We start from the raw sequence: 22,480 nt of genomic DNA on the forward strand, positions 1-22,480 counted from the left end.
CAGGTTGCTATAAACCATGAAGCTCATTTGATTAGAAAGAATAACGAGATGATAATCAGTCAGTCTGTCTGTCTGTAGGGTGTGAATAAGAAAATTATATATATATATATATATATATATATATATAGTTAAACAACAGAAAAAATGAGCTTAATGATATTTTTGATATCATTGTGAGATTCAGTGATATCAGAAAATATCTAATACTTAAATGCTTTATTATTATTATTATTATTTTTTTTTTTTGTGGAAAAGCAGTTTGCAGCAAATATGTAGAATGGCCCATATTATCTAAACCAGAGACTAAAGGACTTTGACTAAACTCAGAACTGAAAGTGTCCTTGTGTTGTTTTAATTTAAACACTTTAAAAATATGATGAAATAAATTACACAAATTGAAGCAATAAAACACACAGCAGTTTTAATTTGGTGGTTTTACTGAGTTTGAGGTGGGTGTAGTCCTGGTAAGCCCATTGTGCAGACAAAATGTCCAATGGTCTTTTTTGAGAGGCTGCTCATCAGTATGTATTAGCATATAATGCAGAAATAAATCTGCATATAGTTGTGTAAAATAAATATAAAAGTAGGCCTCTTCCCAAGATGAGTGGCCATAGAAGCTTGTGTTTTATTTGCACAGTAGCCTCTTATCTGCATTCTCTGCATATCAATTACAGATACACCGTCGAATAGAAATAGATGTGTATTACCAAATGGGAGCTCAAAAACGTTTTTATCAAAATAAAGCTTAAAATTTTAAAATATTTCAGAACCTCTTTCAGTGGTATACGATAGGTACTTTTGCTGAAATTTGTCCATTCTTCTTCCAATCTTCCAATCTTTCAAATGTTTCATGTATTTAGATTTTTTATCAGCATTTTTATCTGAAGTTCGTTTTCTGCAACCGGCCCGAGAAGACTTTTATTTTGAAAACATTACTCATGCGTGAGCCTCTCACTGGCAGCCATTTTGTAGGTCACGCCTACCGGAAACGAGTCTGCACCTGCACCGACAGCAGAACCGAAATCAAAGGAATCCCGTTCGAGCCTCGTCACGTTTCTGTCGGCTCTCCCACTCCCACCCCGCTCGTCGCGGTTTGCTCTGCGGGTCGATTTCCTCTTCACGCCGCCGTTTCGGAGGGCTGATCGCTGGAGTGTGGGGGGATTTTACAGAGAGGGAGAAGTGGGAGGAAGGGCAGGTCCCTCATCACCATCACTTTCACTCCCTTCATCATCTCCAAACATATCATCATCATCAACGCGACGAGGCGTGTCTGCGCTCACTAGAAACACACCGCAACATTAAACCAGCAGCAGCAGCAGCAGCAGCAGCAGCTGCTGCACCGAACAAAATGAATCGCGTTGACCGCACGCCGAGCCCGGACGCCGTTTGATGTTGCACGTTTTATTATTTATTTATTTTTTTGATCTGGAATTTTCTTGGGAGAGCAATCGAGCACTGCGGCCTTGCATCCAACTGAATGAATGATGCGGACTTTACCAGCACCCTGATTTAACGTTAGCTCCCCATTTCCCACGGATGACCGTTTCACCCCACCAAACAGCATCTCTTTTCTCCGTTCTGTGTTTTTATGGGAGTGACGGATAGCTAGTAGCCGGGATAAAATGTTGAAGTGGAGGCGGCTGATGCGGTTGTCCAACCGCTCCTTAATGGCCTTCATCTTCTTCTTCTCCATGTCCACGACCTGCCTCTACTTCATTTATGCGGCTCCTGGAATAGGTGAGTCCGTCTGATAACTCCCAGCATCACGTGTGATGTGATTAAACGTGTTAATCGTGTTTCATACATCACTGACTCCAGATACTGATCATCACCTCCCAAACAAGCACTAGTGACAGGCTGTGTTTATAAAACCCAGTGAGCTATCTAACTAAACTGGCATTGAATTGCTATTTCTGTGATGCTCAGAAATGCCATCCAGTTAGGCGACTCATAGCTTTTGAAACGCAGACGGTGTTAGATATGCGAGCACAGTAAATTCAGATTCGACTTTTAGTATGTTCCTCCTTGAGATATATTGAATAAAGCTGTGTAAAGGTCAGTTACCTCTTGTTGGACTTGCTCATATCATAAACCACATGACTACTGAAGGTTAATTTGTCATTGAGGCTTATCACCCAGTTTTTTTTTTAATTATCGTTATACCTAATATATTTTAAAGCCATCAATGGTGTCCTAGTTCTATCAGTAGATTTCAGGTTGGTTGGTTTAGCTATTATGATATTTACAATTAAATTAATTGTATTTCTATATTTTAAATGTATATTTAGTTGAAATACTTAGTTGAGGTTTAGTTCATCCAAAGAAAATAAAATGATCCCATCATTTACTCACCCTCAAGCCATCCTAGTAGATTTAGCATACGACTTCCTCCAGAAGGTGATGATACACAGAGCAACTTTTTGAGCAATGTTCCCATCAATAGACCACCAGATGAGACACAGGGCCCACGACCGATCTAAAGTGCAAAAATCGCTCGGCAAGATAGTATAAAGTTATAAATCTGGAATTTTTTCTTACAAAAACACATCATTTCACTTCAGAAGGCCTTTTAACTCCCTGGAGTCATGGATTATTTGTATGGTGGATGGGGCCTAAAAAATTTTTTTTTAATAAAACTATGATTGTGTTTGACTGAAAGAAGAATGTCATACCTAGGATGGCTTTAGGGTGAAGTGAACAGCTGACCCAAGTACTTGAGTATACCTTGTAATGAAACTATGTAATTTCATATCTAGGTCTTTGAAATGGTTTAAGTGCCAAATATATTGACAAGTATTTATGATAACCTTTAATGTCATTTCTATTTAAACTTGTATATAATCGTAATTATCAGTGGTAAAATAGCATTGTAGTAGTAGCTACAATTACAATGTTAACTTTAAATGTAACAATAAATGTAATGTCAAGTAGCACAGTCCAGTTAAAATTAGAACCAATACCTTACATGTGCTTTAGCATGTTAGTTAGTTTAGAATAAGTAGGCTACTTCTTTAAAAGCATGACAAAAGATAAAGCATATTGATTTAAAGTGTAGGCTACTTTAAAGCAAACCCTTTGTCATTACTACAACAATGCCTGTTTAGAAACACTAATAATAATGTACTCTCTCTTTACACTGTAGCTGTATTGGGATGCTCGCACACACGTGTCTTAAATCGTTTCCAGTTTGTCTCGACTTGCTTAACTGAATGTCTTCACAAACTTTTTGTTGCTGTTGACCAGCTGTAATCTTTAACATCAGCTTGATGAATGTTGTTGTCCTGTTAGAATATCAAATAAAGCAGGGATTTCACAGCCTTGAATAACAGTTATGTGTTGATTTGTGGACTTGACACATCAGTCTGCAGTTCTTTTCTTCAGTGTCTGTAAAATCTTACTCTAGGCAACCCTCCAACACATCCACTACACCAGGAACACACAACCAAATCCTGTTTAATAGCTCTTGCTGTGTTTGTATAATCAGTGCCCAAGAAAGGTAATGTTTTCCTCACTGTTGTTTGACCCGTGTTCACTGGACTGTGTCTGAGCTCTGGGTGGTTAGGAAGAACCAATGTGTTTTTTTTTTGTTTTTTGTCCTTGGCTTGGTTAATTGTTAATAACTTAGTTAATTGTTTTGTACCATTAATGGCTGCTGTTTATATTCTGGCTTGAAGATTTGTATCAGTGGTGTTTCCATACAGAAAAGCTATTTTTTTTGGAATATGAATAATTTAGGTTTTCATTATTATGCAAATCTGATATCTATGTATTTATGTGGACAACCAGTTCTATTTTACATATAAAATACTTTTTCTTTGGACTACACCCATATAGAGCCTTTTCGTTTACAAGGTGAGGATTCCCCTGCGAGTGATGTCCATAAATCGTATAGAAGTAAGGCTAAATGGTAAACAACAAAAAATGGCTTTGGTGTTTGGGTGTCATTATTTGTTTTGGCCACTTTCAAAATTAATTAAATATATAATTTCTTGTAAATATGAAATACAATTTTTATATGTGATACATGAACAAAGAACTATATTAATGAAATTAGTTTTATTTTACACTATTTCAGCAAAATGAACTAAAGAGAGAACAGAACAACTTGAATGATTTTTTTTTATACAGCAGTTATCGGCCAATACTGATAATCTCAAACTAAAATGTCAACTGATGTGTTATCTAAAATGTACAGTGTATTGTTGTTAATGCCTGTCTTTGGCCCTCTTTAGTACACTTGTCAAAGTTGTGTAGCTTTGTGCATTTTAAATGCATAAGTTGAACGGTCACCTTGGCGATTATAATCTCGGTGTAAAAATAAAATAATGATGTCATCTTTCTGAAGTCATTTTTTACCCCCCTGTAATTTGGCTCAAACTCTCAGGTAAAAATGGTAACTTTTGTCCCCCCTCTAACAAATAGTTAATTATTACCCAGTAAATATCCATCCATGGCCATGACATTTAAAATATTGGCTTTTTCATCACTATATTTGTCTTACTACTTAAAAAAGGATTATAAGCCGGGGAAGTTTTTTGAAATTTGATCGATTTAACCCATAACCGTTTTATTTTATTTTAAATGTACATTTTAAAATGTAATTTAATTCTCTAATGGGAAAGCTGAATATTTCTCTAGCCTTTTATTCTTAAGTTCCTTCAGAAATCATGCTGATTTGATACTCAAGGAGCTTTTATTGAAATATACCGATTTACATACAGATTTTTTTCAGGATTCTTTGATAAATGGAAAACTTTCTATTCACCAAAGAGAAAAAAAAAAAATCAGAACCAGTATCACTTTTCTGTATAATAGAAAGCAACTACTGAAAGAACAGCATTTATGGAACAGAATGGAAATCTTGAATCTTGTCTTTACTTTCACTTTTAATCAATTTATTGCATACTCTCCTAATAAAAGTAATACTTTATTTTCTTTCTAAAACATATCTTACTGGCCCCTGAAATTTTGAAGGGTTAAATATAAATACATATTTATATACATGCAAACAAGCTTGTCCTTTATGCAGTAACCAAAAGATTATTCAGTAATTCATATATTAGTCTAAATGTCAAGAGTTTATCCTTGTCTGCTGCTTACATAGTTTGTCCCATAGCAGGATGTGAATCTTTCCTTCCCTTCAGACCTGCAGTTAATGCGTAATGGTTGACATTTTCCTTATCTCGGTTCATTTCTTCTGAAATCTGGACTTGGAAATTTTGACCTAATACAAAACTACATTACACTAACAAGAGCTGAGGCTAAACCACAGACAGCCATTGATGCTTACAATGATATCTACTTATAGTTTCAGCATTTGCCATTTTCTTAAGAGCTTCTCAGTGCCTCTCAGGAAGAGGGGGGAAAAGCTTTCAGTTTTCCTGTCCAGTTACAAATGTTTTACAATGTGGAAATTTGCACATTTTTTTAAATCCAGCAGGTCTGCGGTGCTTGGTCATTGCACTGTTTCCTCTTTACTTCATTGGGGAAATTCCTTAAACACCCTCTCTCTTTCTCTGTTTCAGTCAACACCTATTTCTTCATGGTACAGGCTCAGGGTATCATGTTACGAGACAATGTGCGGACCATTGGTCACATGATCAGGCTATACACCAATAAAAACAGTACACTCAACGGCACAGGTAAGAGTCAACAACATCTCTTCATAATAACATTGATCAGGCTGATCTTTGAACTGAACTCTATTGCAAAGGCCCAGGATACTGTTCCGCGTTTTGCTTTGTGTAGCGCATAGTTGAGCTTGCAAGTTTTTCAAAATATACTCCATTGATCGTGAATGCAGATGGATGTGTTCAGTGAGTTCGTACTACATCCTGGACCTTTGTTTTTCAGTGCTCAAATGGCTTGTTCATGTATTGTTGTTGTCCGTGTGCATAAAAAATTCTTTAAATGGACATCAGAGAACTGTGCTAACAATTGAATTTACATCACACAAGCTGGAGTGGAACAGTGACATGTGTGGTATACTTTTGGCTAAGTAGTTCCTGTTCCTCTGCTTCAATATGACCTTATTTTCTCACTTATTGAATGTCCCCGGTCTCACTGTGAGTGTGAACTATTCATTATGTTGTTCATTCATTATGGCCAAAAAAAAATGTATTTTTGCAAAGTCAGAATGTAATTCACAAATTCCCTGGTGTCATAGACCATATCGGCTGTTGAATGATCTTAACCTACAGCCAGAGAGCTATTTAGACACTCATTCAGTCTGGCTCAATTCTTTTCACGTTCTTTTTTACTCATAAGTCATGTTATGGAAATAAAATGGGAACAGCAATTCACACTAACTTTAATTTGTGTCCGTCTCAATTTGTTTTTAACAGATTATCCTGATGGAAATAATTCTAGCGAGTATATCGCTCAGCCAACCACATACCTCCCTGAGAACTTCACATATGCTCAGAACCTGCCCTGTCCTGAACGATTACCTTCTATGAGTAAGTTCAACAATTAATTTGTCTAACTTGACTAAAATTATTTGAATACAGTTATGTGTTAAATGTTGCTAAGCCAAATATGCGTTACTCAAATAAGTATGCAAATAGACTTGAAAGTGCACATTGGGTAAACCTATTTGCTAATTAGGCTGACTTTTTGGGCTGCATCTGTAATCGCCCATGTTGTGGATGGAAAAACAGTTTGTGAAAAGAGTAATATTCATTAAACAGTAAAGCCCGTCCAATGACCAGTAAATTAATATGCGGGTGTGGTGATTCATGTAAGGGTGGCGCTGCCAGATAATCAAATAATTCTGGCTTTTGTCATATGCACATCCAATGGACTCTTTACTGTCCCATAGGGCCATGTTAGAGGATTTGTGAATGGTAGTAAAACAATGCAACCGATGCTGTAGGTCACACAACAAGGACAACATGGCGCGGTACCTCTTCATACTATATAGTTTTTCATACTTTCATACTAAAGTTTTACAACATACTTTTTCAACAGTCATGAAGTAATTACTTATTCAAATTAAGTATATACTCTGAGAAACTATGTGAGGTTGGATACAGCCTAGGGATGCACAGATCCAATACTCAGTATCGGCTCCGATACTGTCATTTTTGCCGGATCGGGTATCGATCAGACGAGGCTGATCCAAATCCGATATTGTGCGTATACTGTGTTATTGTTAAGCCCCACAAAATGCACGAAAACATTATAAAGCACCACAAAGTTTTCTTGCACTCTATTATAAGTGTTCTGAAGCCTTTATATAGTATAATGTGAGATAGAAATTAATATTTTAAGTCATTATTTGTTATACATGTTGAGTAACCTCTGAGAAGCCTATCTGAATTTGTGTCTTGTAATATGTCAATTTTCTATACAGCCTACTTTAAATGTATTGAAATTAATAAGGCATCTTTGAGTAAACTTCGAGTATCATTTGAGTATCTGTTTGCCGGGGCCGAATGTCCTGGTTTTTGGTAATCATTATATGGTCACCCTAACTTTTTACTGGGTGCCTGTTCGATCACAGCACTAGTGACTAGAGTAAGAGCACTATAATTGTTTTTGACACGCACAGTAATGGCAAATTCAAAACTGTTAAAAGAAAAGGCTCAATTAACTATTGCATTGCTAGATACTGTATAATACACTATGCATCAATATTTCCTTTGTACTTTGAACTTTTCAATGCGGACTCGACGCGTTGTGACTCCATGTTGCTTCAAGCGCATCATTCTGTGCTCGGGATGTGCATAAGTGCGGTGTTGGAGCTTTTCATATCATAATGCAGTGAAGCAATGACATCATATGTTGCTGCCTCATTAAACTGCTGTGCTATACATTTAAAACATGTTTCAATTTTATAGTAGCCTAGGCTATATCTAAAATACTTTATATTTTTGATATTTGTTATAGTTTTTCATGAATTTTGTTAGTTTTTCATGAATATTTTACAACAATACAAAAAGCAATGTGTGGATTTAGTGTTACACTTATTGTCTCTTGTTTGTTCCCCACAGATTTTATACAATAATTGTGCATGATTTTTCTAGACTAAATTTTACTGCTGAATTATCCTCTAATCTAGTTTATAATAGCAATTTTGTCATAAATTATGATCATATATTTTTTTTTGTTTTTCTTTATAATGACGTTGTCTGTATTAAGTAGGTTGTGTTTAACACACAAAAGAGTGATTATCAGTCCAACACACAGAGTTATAGAAATTCTACTTGATTGAAAAATCAATACTCAGAATTTTTGGTATCGGATCGATTCTGAAAAAAATGGTATAGGTGCATCCCTAGTCTCTCTGGGAGTAACACCCATCAAAGTGGCTGTCAGAAGCTTTTAACTGCTATTCACGAGGGGTGTGACGAGACACTTCTCACGAGATAAGATTTTTTTTAGAAATCCTCAATGACAATATTCATAATTTCTAGAAAAATAATCTGCTAATTATTAATATTCTTGTAATGAATGTCTTTTGTATTGACAAATGCATTGAAAGACCACAATATATAAGCACTGTAAATGTTTTGCCACAAACTCAATTGACTGGCTTCTCTCCTGTATGATTTCATAAGTTTTCAGAGCTTACTATCCATTAATTATCAGCTTCCAGAACTTATGATTGAGGCTTTGTGTGAACTCCCAGTTGAACTCCTTTCCACAAATTGAACATAGAAATAAAAACAGTATAAACAACAAAAATAAGTATTTTTCTTAGTTTTATTAATTGCAAACAATAAGTGCAAGTGCAATAATCAAAGTACTCTCTAAATATTCAAAGTGCAAACCGAGACCAGAGCCACAATTACACAGTCCAGAGACAGATTTGATATTGGGAGACAGGCCATTGTATGCAGCCTAATTTGCAAGCATCAGGGAGCTCGCGTTTTACTTTCGGATCCGCGATCACACATTCTCTGTGTACAGGGAGCAGTGGTGCTGAACACGTATTATACAAGACATTTAGCAGACGCTTAGGCTCTGTTGCGCATCCAATCTTCCGCCATCGTCACACATGCGATCACTGGACTGTTATTCGTGCTGCACAGTGTGCAACTGCAACTCGTGCTGGATGAGCAGACATTTATTTTTTTATAAAAACAGCAAAACGACAGTGGAGGCGGTTCTGCGGTGGGCACTATAATGTATTGTGAACTGTAGCGGTGGCAGATTCTATGCTAATTTCACCCTCAGGCTCCTTCATGGCTATTGACAAGAAATTTCATCACATTTTAGTCTCGCGAGACTAGGAGAAATCTCGTCACACTCCTAGTGTTCACACACTTCTCATGCATAAATTTTATTCTCAAATCTCATTTTCTTATTTGCTTGTGTTGTGTTTCCTTGCAGAGGGTCAGATGGAAGTCAATATGACGGAGGTTCCTGTGGAGGAGATTGAAGTGAGGCTCAAACTTCTGGACGTTCAATTTGGAGGCCACTGGAAGCCCAAAGATTGCAAACCACGCTGGAAGGTGCGTCACTGTTGTGGTTACATCATTTAAAAAAGATCATCAGGACATCAGCATGACTGTTTTTGTGTCGTTCTCTTATCCTTTCTCTCAGGTGGCCATATTAATCCCTTTTAGGAATCGACATGAGCATCTTCCCATCCTCTTTCAGCATCTCGCCCCTATGCTCCAACGCCAACGCTTGCAGTTTGCCTTTTATGTCATTGAACAGGTATGTGTTCTAATACTCCAATTAGGGATGCACGATATATCGGTATCGGCCGATATATGTTCGTTTTTAATGTTATGATTATCGGCCTGGTAAGAAAATGTGGCCGATATATTTTTGATTTTCTTGAAATATTAATGAAATCTCTTTAAAAAAAAAAAAATGAAAATATGGTTCGGTACAACGTGCAGCGCAAATCTGTCATATCGTCTATACAACACTATAATGAGAACATCATTCTAATTGTGCGCTTGGGATATGGATTTAATTGTGAGACTTTTGTTTTTGTAATCAGGCTCTCAAAATTAGATAAAAATTTGGATTTAAATTTATCGGCCGATATATCGGTTATCGGCTTTCAAATATAAAGAATTATCGGTTCTCGGTATCGGCCAAAATGTTCATATCGGTGCATCCCTAACTCCAATACTTTCTTGCCATTGGATATTTATTGTTATTCCTAGTGAGCTCATCAACAATATTAACATAAGGGCTGGGTAATATGGCCTAAAAAAAAATCCCAGATTTTTTCACAAAAATCTGATTTACGATTTAAATAGATTATTCAAAGTAATTGTTCAAAACAATTTTTAACTTTTTTGTTTTGATTTTGCCTTCTGGGATTTGATCTGGATTTCCCCCCTGGGGTTAAGGTGCAATCAGAAACAAGAAGCCATAAAGACAAGATGCCATTTTGAACAGTGAATATGTTACATGACATAACGTACAGACCATAAAATGGGTGGATTGGGTGTTTTATAAAAGAAAAAAAAAAAGTTGTGATTGTCAAAACATAATTTTATTAAGTTTAGTGACGACACAATGTTTACATGATGGTACAATGACTGGTGTGCTACCGTTTTTATTATTGCTTAACACAAATTTCACAATTTCAATTAAATTCTTGTGATTTGATTAGGGCTGGGTATTGTTAGGTATTTCACAATTCAATTCGATTTCAATTCTTGAGGCTTCGATTCGATTCAATATTGACTTATTAGCTTCGATATCGATTCAATAATAAGTAAATACACAAGTAATTAAGTGCTTGAGTATATTTTTAAGTAATGTGCGCAGTTTTACCAATGTTAAAGAACAAATTGACCCCAGCATGTTTGTTTCCTGTCATGGTTTATTCAGCAGAATAAAATGTACAATATTGTACGTGTTGAATTCAAACACAACTGTGACAAGCACTGTACAGTGCTTTAACAACACCTCTACAGTGCAAGTAACTAAGTAGTAGAAAGTATATTTCTTTCTTCCTATACATTCAAGCTATAAAAGAAATGTAAACAGAAGCACAAAATGTGCATACTCAAAAAAGTGCAATATTATATTCTAATTATAATTTTGTAAACAATAACACTTAACAGCTGATCACACTTAACAGCAATTGCAAGTTATCAGGCCAATTCTAAGGGGGAAAAAATACTAACCTTTTTCCCTCTCAGAAGTTTATATCTCATAGACTTTATATCATGCATTTCTGACTTTATATCACGCAATTCTGACTTTATATCACGCATTTCTGACTTTATAACACCCAATTGCGACTTTATATCACGCAATTGTGACTTTATATTCTGACTTTATATCTTGCAATTCTAAGAAATAAAGTCAGAATTGCGAGAGGTAAACTCCCAATTGTGAGAAAAAAAAGTCAGAATTGTGAGATAAAAAGTTGCAATTACCTTTTTTATTTTCCATTCTGTGGCGGAAACAAGCTTCCATAGTTCCCGGCTTACAGTGGAATCCAAAATGAGCCCAAACGTCGGCTTTTAATGTTGGCGGTGCAGGCTTGAATCAGCCTTGAACGGAGTGCAGCTGCCGTCCGTCATCGCGCTGTTTTGCTAAGGGCTAAAGCGCTACTTGTACAACGCTGAACGCTCTCACTAGAGTGTAGCCCACAGCGCCGCCACTGGCCTGGATGGCTGAATCGATTCATAGGATTTGATGAATCGATATTGAATTGAGAAGCAAAAAATTGCAATGCATTGATGAATCGATATTTTTACCCAGCCCTAGATTTGATTCTGATCTTGACTCAATATCGCTTCCTTTGGATAAATATTAGGGACAGTAGATACGTTAATGTGTTATGTCAATTGTTATCCAAACAAAAATATCTCATACAGATAGCCCTGTCAGCTGGTATTATTATTAAAGGTTAAAAATAACATCTCAAATTAAATATAATGCGTTTCTTACAATAACAATGTTACAATATTTTAATGATATAGGTGAGAATATAATAGAGGTTAAAATAATTATCATATTTAGCGAAATGCTCCTTTCTGTAGCAATTTCAAAGTCCAACTAACCTGCTATGGTCATTAAATGGCTTTCCTGAGCTTGTTGCATGACATATTGTTCTCCAGCTGTTTAATGGACCTCTTTCCACGGTTAAACACTGATCGATCGATTTTATTGCATTTCGGTAAGTTGAACTGTAACTTACCTATTGATCATATGTTTATTTACTATTAACTAGTAGTAAAGAGTAACAGATAATCGGTTCACAATGCGTCTTGAACTGAGATCTGTCAGCGATCTGTCACGTCACATTTACAAGTGCCAAAACGATATTTATTGTTTGAATTTCATAATTAAATTGACAGAATTTGTTTCATATCAAATAATCTTGTCTGTCACGATTTTTCTCTGCGTGAGGAAATATATATGTGGTGCGAGAGCGTGTAAAATGTGACATTTGCCAGTCACGGTGAATTCGTGAGAGTTGGCAGCCCTGCGGATTCAGTTTGTAAATGTTTTTGGTGGGTTGTTGTGCTGCCGCGTTCTAGTCTGCATTTTTTTCAGTCATGTATTTGTGCTTTCAGGCGGGTACTCAGCCGTTTAACCGTGCCATGCTGTTTAACGTGGGCTTTAAAGAGGCTATGAAAGACCTGGACTGGGACTGTGTGGTGTTCCACGACGTCGATCACATCCCAGAAAACGACCGTAATTACTACGGCTGTGGTCAGATGCCTCGTCACTTCGCCGCCAAGCTTGACAAGTACATGTACATGTAAGTGATCTGTCTTAAAGGTTTACTTTAGTTATTCTCTCTTTTCATTACTTTTACCCTCCTCTTTCTGCTTTTTTTCTGATTGTTTAATGTTTATTTTCTTTATTGCCCGGCTCTTGATATTCCAGGTTTTTAATGCAGATAAGTTGAGTTAAGTTTGTTTTCAAAGTGCGTATTTTAGACAATTCTAGTGTTTTAGAGCACACATTGTCGTGTTTAAGTGTGTGTGTGTGTGTGTGTGTGTGTGTGTATATATAAACTGGTGTGATGTTATCCACTGCCTGTAGACCCTTGCGGATTTTAAGGGATTGTGTTTTGTTAGTTAGTTGGTTGTTTGTTTGGTTTTATCTTTCTGATTAAAATCTAAAATTCGATTTTTCACTGAAACGAAGAAATTTTTTTATTTATTTGTGTAACCATAAAGAGGACATTTTTAAAAATGCCTAATCAAGACTGTTCAATGCTTAATCTTGATTGCCACAAAATAATGTGAACACAATATAGCTTCTCACTATTAACATCAGTGTCTTTTTGTGATTTGTTGATTAGATTTGCCGGATTTTTCTGTACCACTTTCTTGATCATGAGATGTGAATGTGTGAACTGCCTTTTTACTTGCAAATCTAATTGGCTTAGTTAAGACAAAACTAGTTGGGAAAAAAACTCAACTTTAGCATTTGTAATTCAGCTTTAATTTGATAGAAAATGTGAGGTCATCAAATTCACGCTATATTTGGGCTGTTCAATATTCATGGAGTATTTGCATTGATTTGATTTTTTTTTTTTTTGCGTTTCTCAAATAATATCATTAATCTTGTTTAATCATTATTTTCTCCATTCAATCATGCCATTCTTTAGTCTTTTTATTTGAATCTATTATATATTTTTAAGAAATGTTGAAACATTTCCCTTTTTCCCCATTCATTTGATCCATGTCTGTCCAAATCATTTTAATGGGTTTAAGGAAACCTGTGTCATGCAAATGTTAAAACCCTTAATCCCTAAATTCACTTCCTGGTGTATTGTTTCTGTATGTGTATCTATCTTGTTATAAAAGATCAGCTCACATTTTTGGTCAAATAAATGCAGAGCTGCAGCAGTTCATCCTCACATTATTGCATTTTCACAGCAGCTCATAGAACTTTGATATAACGTTAGACCGAAATGCTTTTGGGACGTGGTGATTTTGGGAGTCTTTGTTATGCAGATGGTCATTTGTGTAATGAGGTGTAAACACAGCTCTAATTGTCTCTAAGTATTTGGGGTTGTTGGAGAACTGATTTTAGACCCCGTGGTTCAGCTTTGCCTTGGTTGAGTTTTAAGGACGGTTGTTCATGTGAACGTATTCTGGTTGAAACCAAAATGCTTTGTGGGGAGATTGCAAGGAAGTAAGTGTGCTGTATCTCCCCATCACCTTGTGAAGTAGCATTACAGTCTGTGCTATTAAAAGGCTTGTTTTTTTGTTGCCTATTGCTTTCAAGTGATTCCTGATGGTAAGGTTTCTGTTTCTTCTTTTTATTTTTTCCCCCGCTCCTTCTCTTCTGATTGCATAGTGGTACTTCAGTTTACTGAGTGTTGAAGTGTGCGTGTATGTGTGTGTGTTTTCAGTCTGCCCTACAATGAGTTTTTCGGTGGAGTAAGTGGACTTACTGTCGAACAATTCCTCAAGATCAATGGCTTTCCCAATGCATTCTGGGGCTGGGGCGGAGAGGACGATGACCTCTGGAACAGGTCAGTTATGTTTAATTGGATAATGTGCATATTTCTAAGAGCAGCATAACACATCATTTATAACCATCCAGTTACTTTTGTGTAGCAACAATTTGTTGCTTCACTATATTTCTGTGCGTGACTAAAGTATGTCATGTTATCATAAACAAATAAATGTATATGTAACAGAAACATGTGTGTTTGGGTGGGTTTCTTGTTCTCAGGGTTCATTATGCAGGTTTCAATGTGACCAGGCCAGAAGGTGATATTGGCAAATACAAATCTATTCCTCATCACCACCGAGGAGAAGTGCAGTTTCTGGGGAGGTCAGTACACACACACCTGCTAACCTGTGTGCATTTTGCGTTGCCGGTACGCATTTTGACCTCAAAGTACGCTGGTACGATGTGTCATACTAAACTATACAAAAATTTGGTGACGCCTCTGTGCGCGTGCAGTCCTCAAATCAAGCAACAGCAAAAGAAGCGGAGTTCGACCAATCATCGCACTGGGTTCATTCCCCCAAATAGCAAGTAGCTACCCCTTCCACTCCCGCGGCCAGCCGTCTGACTGATTTCGTGAGCGAGGACGGTACACTAGACACAATACTTCTGACTCCTGATGGTAAACGGGCTGGGGTGGATGTGGAAAGTTTAAGTATTGAATTGAGTTAACTTAATCTGGATCGATGATCACATGGGACTGATCGCATGAACTATCTTAAAATACTCCGTCATTCATGGTCACTCAGATAAGAGGAAGACATCATTCAGCCGTTTAAATTATAAAATACAATTTTATAATTTATAAAAAAGTATTTATGAACAATAAATCTAAATAAAATTAAAATCACTATGGCTTAGTGTTTATGAAAGTGCTGTGATTTGTAGATGACTGATAAGTGTGAGTCTGGAGAAACAGGTGTTTTTATTCATTCTAAGTGTTGAGAAACGTAGCCTGTAAAGTAACTAAAGTACCTAATTATGTTACATAATAAACTAGGCGCGTTAATTACTTATGGATTAAAGCGTGCTGTTGTATCAGTTCTGCGTGAGCTCTCTCACAAACACACACAGAGCATTTAAAGAGAGAAGATATTGTAAAATGAAAATTGACGGGCTAATTTAAAATTTTGTTCTTGGTTGTGGGTTTTTTTTAAATAGCGAGTGAATTTACTCTGTAGTTTGATTTACGTTATTAGAGACTGCGGCAGGAATACTAGGCTGCTGTCTCTAAGTTCTTGGTTGTGGGTATTCTAGAGACTGCGGCAGGAATATTAGGCTGCCGTCTCTTTAAGTTCTTGGTTGTGGGTTTTTTTTAAAATAGCGAGTGAATTTACTCTGTCGTTTGATTAACATTATTCTAGAGACTGCGGCAGGAATATTAGGCTGCCGTCTCTTTAAGTTCCTGGTTGTGTTTTTTTTTTAAAATAGCGAGTGAATTTACTCTGTCGCTTGATTAACGTTATTCTAGAAACTGCGGCAGGAATATTAGGCTACCGTCTCTTTAAGTTCCTGGTTGTGGTTTTTTTAAATAGCGAGCAAAGATCCAAAATACTGTTACATGTGCGTTTTCTTAGTCAACTGTTTATGTTCACTTAAGACTTAACTGACTGTGTCTATGAGTTTATTTTGACATATTTTTGTGCCTTTTTGTCTTCAAGTGCAAAAAGACGTGGAAGGGAACTCACTTTAGTATCTCACTCTACACTGTATGAGATGCGGCTTTCTGTGTGCACATTTTGGATGTGCGCAGCACAGAAAATAGCGTGCGAGCCTTCTTGCACTTGAACGGATAAAAATCACATAAATATTACTTTCTGTGAGCGCGCTTTAGATGTGTGTGCAGCACAGAAAACAGCGTGTGGGTCTTTCACTTGAATGGATTAAAGTCATCTTAAAATGCACACAGTAAGGAATTGATAAGAGGAATTGAATTTTTAATTTTATATCCAGTATGTGATTCCTGACTTTAAGTATTAGATTCCAAAACATGGAATACCCCCCCCCCCCCATGTCAACTATTGCCACACCTTAATGGCTGACAATTCCATTATGCGTGCAAGTTTCAAGAGTTTGAGCATGTTAAGGCCCCCAAGAGGTTTAAAGAAAAACAATAATAATGAATATCCTTTAGAAAACAATAGGATCCTGCGTTCCCTGGGCTTGGGCCCTAAAAACAGGAACTGCATGCTTAGCAGAGGGCCAAGTCGAAACTGAGGAAGCACCTTTTTTTTTTTTAAATCTAACAAGCACTTTGTGAAGGAAAATTGTCACTGCTCCCCCTTCATCAATCTCCTTTCTTTTTATCTGCGATTTTGGAGGCTAGGAATTCAAGAACTAATATTTGGAAGGTGAAAATAGCTTTTTTTTTCACTGCACACTTCGATCTTTAACTCAGACCTGCTTACACTTCACATGACCTTAAACAAAAGTTGCATTCATCTGTTGCTTTGTAGCCTAGAGTGGATTGACCTATGTGTGAAAGTCATATTTGCAGTCATATGTACATAGACCTCAGCAAATTGTAGTAAATTATCTCAAGGAGACACTAACTCACGTTCATCTCGTCCTCCCCTCAGGTACAAGTTGCTGAGGTACTCGAAAGAGCGACAGCATCTGGACGGCTTGAACAATCTGCAGTACTCTCCAGAGATCTCCCTGAGCAGCCTGTATAAGAACATCACGGTCAATCTGAATCCCGAGCTCGCCCCCATAACAGAGTACTGACAGGCTTCGCCCCCTCGGCGTGACCCAGAGTCAGAAAATGTGATGTATCGATGCCAAATGCCCTTAAAAACAGGAGTGAGGAGGGCAAAGGCCTGTCTAATGCACAGTTAGTTGTGTGACGTGAGTGTGTGTGTGTGTGTGTGTGTGTGCGTATGTAAGATTACTGGATCATATCTGTGAAAAGTGTATTAGCGTGACTGCGTGCGTTTAATTGCATGTTCCTATGTCCATGCTGGCTTTAGCGAATCAGATCACAACACATTTTTTTTTTAAAAAAGGTGGGGAGTGCCAGCGTCAACAAATCAGATGTTTACTGCGAAGCCTTAATTGAATTTTATAGGCTATCAAACTTTAGATCTAGTCATCTGTGCTTACATTGTAGAAAGCTTGGTTTTACATTACAACAGCACTCTTGACGCCAATAGACATTTTGTCATGTTCTGTTAGTATAATTTTTTATACATATCGTTTTTTAAGAGACAAATTGTTTAGAAGACGTCAATGCAGTTTAAATGGATGTATTTTAAATCGGTCCTTCACTTCAACTTTTTCCTTGTATTACGATATACATTTCACCATGGTGGTGTGTTTATTTTCCCCTCAGTTCCATGGCTAAACAGAAGGCTGTGATGAGTTGCGTGCATGACCCTGACTCCCCTGTAAATAACTGGCCTTTTAAACAATGCTTTAGCTCTGTCCCGCCCCAAAAGACGCCTGTGATTCCAGTGGAAACACTCTTCTTTTTGGCAGCTAATTGTTGACTTCTGTTCATTGTTTTTTATTCTTCAATGGTGTGGGACACGACTGACAGTGAATATCAGCGATGACTGCAGAATGCAAAAAAAGAAAAAAGAAAGAAAGAATCAAAAACAGAATACCGATATCATTACCTGCTGCATGCCTTAATTTATTTTTTGTTAAATGATTATTTTGTCTTAAAGAATTTTTTTTTTTTTTTGTCATATTGAATTTTTTTTTTGTCTTTAATTTTGTTAATAGCAAAATCATTCTCATTTTTCACTTTTGAAGTGCACTCCAAGGTGGTAAAAGATATGACTGAAATGATTGCAAGATGTTTAGGAGACGGGTCGTTCGCAGGATGACTTGTAGGTCAGTCAGGTTCGCAGCTGCTAAAGCCAAAACGCCCTTCGCCGGGTTTGGCGTGTGTCTCAACCTGTGTGTTTTTGTCTTGTTTGTGTGTGTGTAGCTCTCAGTGTGAATTACTGGGTGATGTTGCGCTCCGGGAGGGCCAAGATGAGAGGGCGACTTCTCAGTTGCTCTTGAATGGCATTCGGAGTACCCTTGGGCCATGACGACTTTATGCTGTTAAAGTTTTGAGCAGTACAAGCTGTTGGTATATGTTTGCCTTTTTGTATATAATTTCTTTTTTTTTTTGAGTTGTCGATGTACCATACATTGCTTAATTTGTTTTGTGTATATTTTAAGTTATCATAAAAATGTTCTAAAACTGCTATGTCATGTCTTCTCTTGCTATCTGTGTGCTTGTGTATCTGTCCACTCAGAATTAGACATTGATGGTGATTATTTTGTCAGCAGCATGGTCTGCGATATTAACTGGACTTAATGAAACTTGAAGTTGAGACACTCACAGACAGTTCACAAAAACGCTTTATTGCACCTGCTTTCAAGGTTCTTTCCATCTGCATGTCTCTAAAGTGTAGCTGAGCCATGGCATCTCTGAGGTCCTCAGCTTACTTTGTCTTTTTCTCAGTGGATGATTTCCTGAAACCCTGGTATGGTGTTCCCGAAGTGATCTCCAGTGCCCAGTCTGTTGTTTACAGTCTCTTCCAAAACCATCAGACTAGCAGTCGGGTCTAATCAGACCCGTTTACAGATCCGTGGTTACAAAAAAAAAACACAAACATTTGACCAACTCGGATGAGGAATTGAACAATTCTGTAATTTCAGATATAAACTGAATATAATATGCTTCAATGGAGGTTACTGGTGCCAAAGTCGGCTTTTCCTCATTAAACACCCCATTTTTTTACTCTCTTTCAGCATTGTGTGGTAAATCTCAATCTAAACATTTCAAGCCAGTCGCTTTCAAGGTCTGCGAGTGTTTTTTGGTATGCATGAAGTGAGTTTGAGTACAAGTATGTCATGCAGTCTGGTGTAAGAGGCTGTAGGCAAGAGAATGAAGTGGAACATGACTGAAAAAAAAAAAACATCACCTCGCTTTTCCACCGCACAGGGCCAACGAATTTACATAAGCAAAGTTTAGGCAAAGTTGGCGTCAAATATGGGATGCCAAGCTATTGTTTTACGCCCTGTGTTAGTGTTGAGGCAGCTGATGAGATTAAAACCGGTAGGTGTTGTTTAATGTAGAAATAGAGGCATTTTAGACCGGTTATAGGTTTTTGAAGAGAGAAAGTGTGGCTAACAAGTACTAGTTTCCAAAATGCTCAAATAAAGAAGTATTATTCCATCCTCACAGTTTTGCAGGCAGTAGGCCACACTTTAGTGTGCTAACAGAGTGAAGGTAGGCCTGTTACGGATCGTGTTAATCATTAGCTTTTGTGCTGCTGCAAAATGCTTTTATTTGGTTACACAGATAAGTACAGAGATTTACACACCGTTCTTAAAGTGAGGTGGGTTGCAATATGAATATTGAATGTTAAGTTGATTTGAATATTGTTATTTTTTTTATTTCACTTTTTGGTGGTGGTGGTGTCATGCCCCATTCCCTTGATATAAAGTGTTTTATGGGAAACAGACTGCCCTGGTGTGTTTGGTTCTGGTAATAAATCAGTTGTAGCTTTTAAGGAAGATTTGTTCAGTGCGGTCATTTGTCTGCATATCATTTTTCACCCCAAACCGACCCCTCTCATTGCGGCCCCATCCTGTTCAGCTGTCTTTTCGAAAATATCCAGAAGAAACAATAGAGAACATTTTAAAAGATAATTTATTCACCATTACAGATCTGTAATGTGAAGAGTGTTACATTTTTTGCAGTGTTCATATTTGTGCCTTGATTTATTTTTCTTCTATTTCGCATTGTTTGTTGGGATGTGCAGTGGGGTGCGTGTGGGTGGTGTTTAAAGGTAGAATTGGAGGCACATTTCGATTTTTCTTTTACTCAGTTTTTTGTTTCATTCTGGAGCTGTGTCTATAAATCTAAAAATGTCTGCTGGTCGTTCAGTGGGAACTGAAAACATGAGGAATTTCTCCCGTGTTTGTATCTTCAAGGTTGAGGGTCCACTTTAACTGTAACACCAGTAGGCTACGAGAAGCAGAACGTCTTGAGATGCCGGCTGCTTCAACTGACATGTACGATCTTGGTTCCAGACTTCTTTTTTTGTTGTTTTGTTTTTGTTGTACCGGTCTGTTCACTGCGTTTCACTCTGTAATGATCATTAAAAGACTTTATAGTTGAAAACTTATTCTGAGTCTGATCTCTTCAATTGGTCTAAGGGTGAGCTGGTGTAATCAGGGTTCAAAATAACTCTTGCCACCAAATGCAGGTGAATTTTTTTTTTGTTTGTTTTGTTTAAGAAATAGTTACCTGCTTTTATTACAGGCAAGCTACAAAGAAGACACTTGTTAATGTTTAAGTGGACATTGTTTAAAGGTTGTGACGCACCAAGCCGATGTCCAAGAACTTCCTCACACATCTGCTGTGCCTAAGACCCAGATAGCACAAGTCTATTTGATGTGATGTTTACATCTGGAAGACGTATTTTTACCAGTGTTTGCTCATCTGCAATACGTCTAGGACGTTTCCCGTCAGATGTCAAATAGACGTTTAGATGTCAGTTTAACATGCATTCTAAATCATTACATCTTAAAGCATTCTCCAAAGCATCTTTTCAACTGCAACATCCACTCTTACTTCAATTAGGATTTTTTTCCTAATAGATTTTTTCTCTTACTCTTGTAAAACCAAATTTATACCTGTTAAAAGGATAGTTCACAGTAACGTGTTTTTGTTCATCTTGATATCTCAAAACATGCTTTTTCTCGTCAAGACGGAGTAAACTGAGGCCTTAGATTCTCATTGACTCGCACGTCATAGAGCCTTGCGCAGAAGACCTATGGCCATGCAAGGTCAAGAATTGTTAAACAACAACATAAAATTACAGTTGTTTGTTCAAAAAACAAACCCTATCGTATACCCCCTGAACACTATGGCACGTGTTGCATGAGATCATTCTGTGATACTTTCGCATCTTTTTTTAAAAAGCTTGATGGTGGTGGTTATTTACTTCCATCATATGTAATGCATGAGTCCATGAGCGAGGGGGTTTGATCGGTATCATCGGGGAGACAAATGCTATCATTGTTTTTTGGCAAGGTATACACAAGTACTAGAAAAATCACAATAGCAGTGCAGAGGTGGTAGCGAAATCACCTTTTTCAGCTCATGAAGTTACTAACCCCATAAAATAAATTCTGTTTTTGAAATCTGGTTTATATCTTGTTTAGGCTCATGCTAAGGATATTGTCAATATGCTATAATATGGTGCTTGGTTTCGTTGGAAAGGGGACCCTAGGCTTTCATTTAAGCCCAGTACTGAATCTGTCTGACAAACTCAGAGGTCACATGACTTCTTTAAACCAGAAATAACACACTTTTTTTTTATCACAATTTCTGCCTAAACTGGTGGTTTTAATTTCATAATTTAAAATATTTAATTTATTATTATTATTAATTAATTGTCTCTTTATTAAAATGATTATATTTAAATAATTAATATCATAACGCTATTGTAATTTGTAGTAGGCCTATAAATGCATGGTTAGAAAAAAATGTTACAATAAAGTTAGGAAAAAATGCCCCAGGAGATATGTTTAGGCGTGGTTTACGAATGCCCAGAGCCGTTAATTGGGTGCTTCTGTCAAATCGTTTCAATTATACCAGATGACGTATATGAGGGACAGTCTGAAATTAGACGAGGAAGACGACGATAGGTCAGATTTGTGCACACGATGGCGTGTTGCCCAGAGCCATGTGTAGCCTATCCAACGGCCGTTTCACACAGCATGCATTTAATCTTATTTTGTGAGTGCATTGATCACACTGGAAGCAGGAGCAGCGCGTGTGCGTCGAGCAGAAGCTTTGGGTGAGCACAGAGCCATGGGTGAGTGGTGAAGGGGATTCGGCTGGTTCGGCATCGAATCTGTTTTTGCTGCACCGCTCGTTAAATTAAAGGTGCAATGTGTAAATATTTTAAGCAGTGTTGTAGTACTCGAGACTCAGACTCGTCTCGGACTCGGTCTCGAGACCATATTTTAATGGTCTTGGTCTTGTCATGGACTCGGAATTGACTTGTACTCAAACATTTTTTTTTTTTTAGGACTCGTAATTATTCCCGAGTCCACTCGAGTT

General features: G+C 37.2%; 1 protein-coding gene across 1 annotated transcript; it reads left to right on the forward strand.

Annotated features, from left to right (window-relative positions):
• Positions 1 to 973: 973 nt before the first annotated feature.
• On the forward strand, positions 974 to 20,534 carry b4galt6 (beta-1,4-galactosyltransferase 6). Its single transcript, XM_039692506.2, has 9 exons — positions 974 to 1,737; positions 5,526 to 5,642; positions 6,345 to 6,458; positions 9,337 to 9,458; positions 9,550 to 9,666; positions 12,504 to 12,691; positions 14,300 to 14,422; positions 14,626 to 14,727; positions 16,983 to 20,534. Exons 1-9 carry the CDS (start codon positions 1,623 to 1,625, stop codon positions 17,128 to 17,130), a joined length of 1,146 nt encoding a protein of 381 aa, XP_039548440.1. The 5' UTR covers positions 974 to 1,622; the 3' UTR covers positions 17,131 to 20,534.
• Positions 20,535 to 22,480: the final 1,946 nt, after the last annotated feature.

Source organism: Pimephales promelas, chromosome 13 (genome assembly GCF_988280905.1).
Source record: "Pimephales promelas chromosome 13, fPimPro1.hap1.1, whole genome shotgun sequence".
NCBI lineage: Eukaryota > Metazoa > Chordata > Actinopteri > Cypriniformes > Leuciscidae > Pimephales > Pimephales promelas.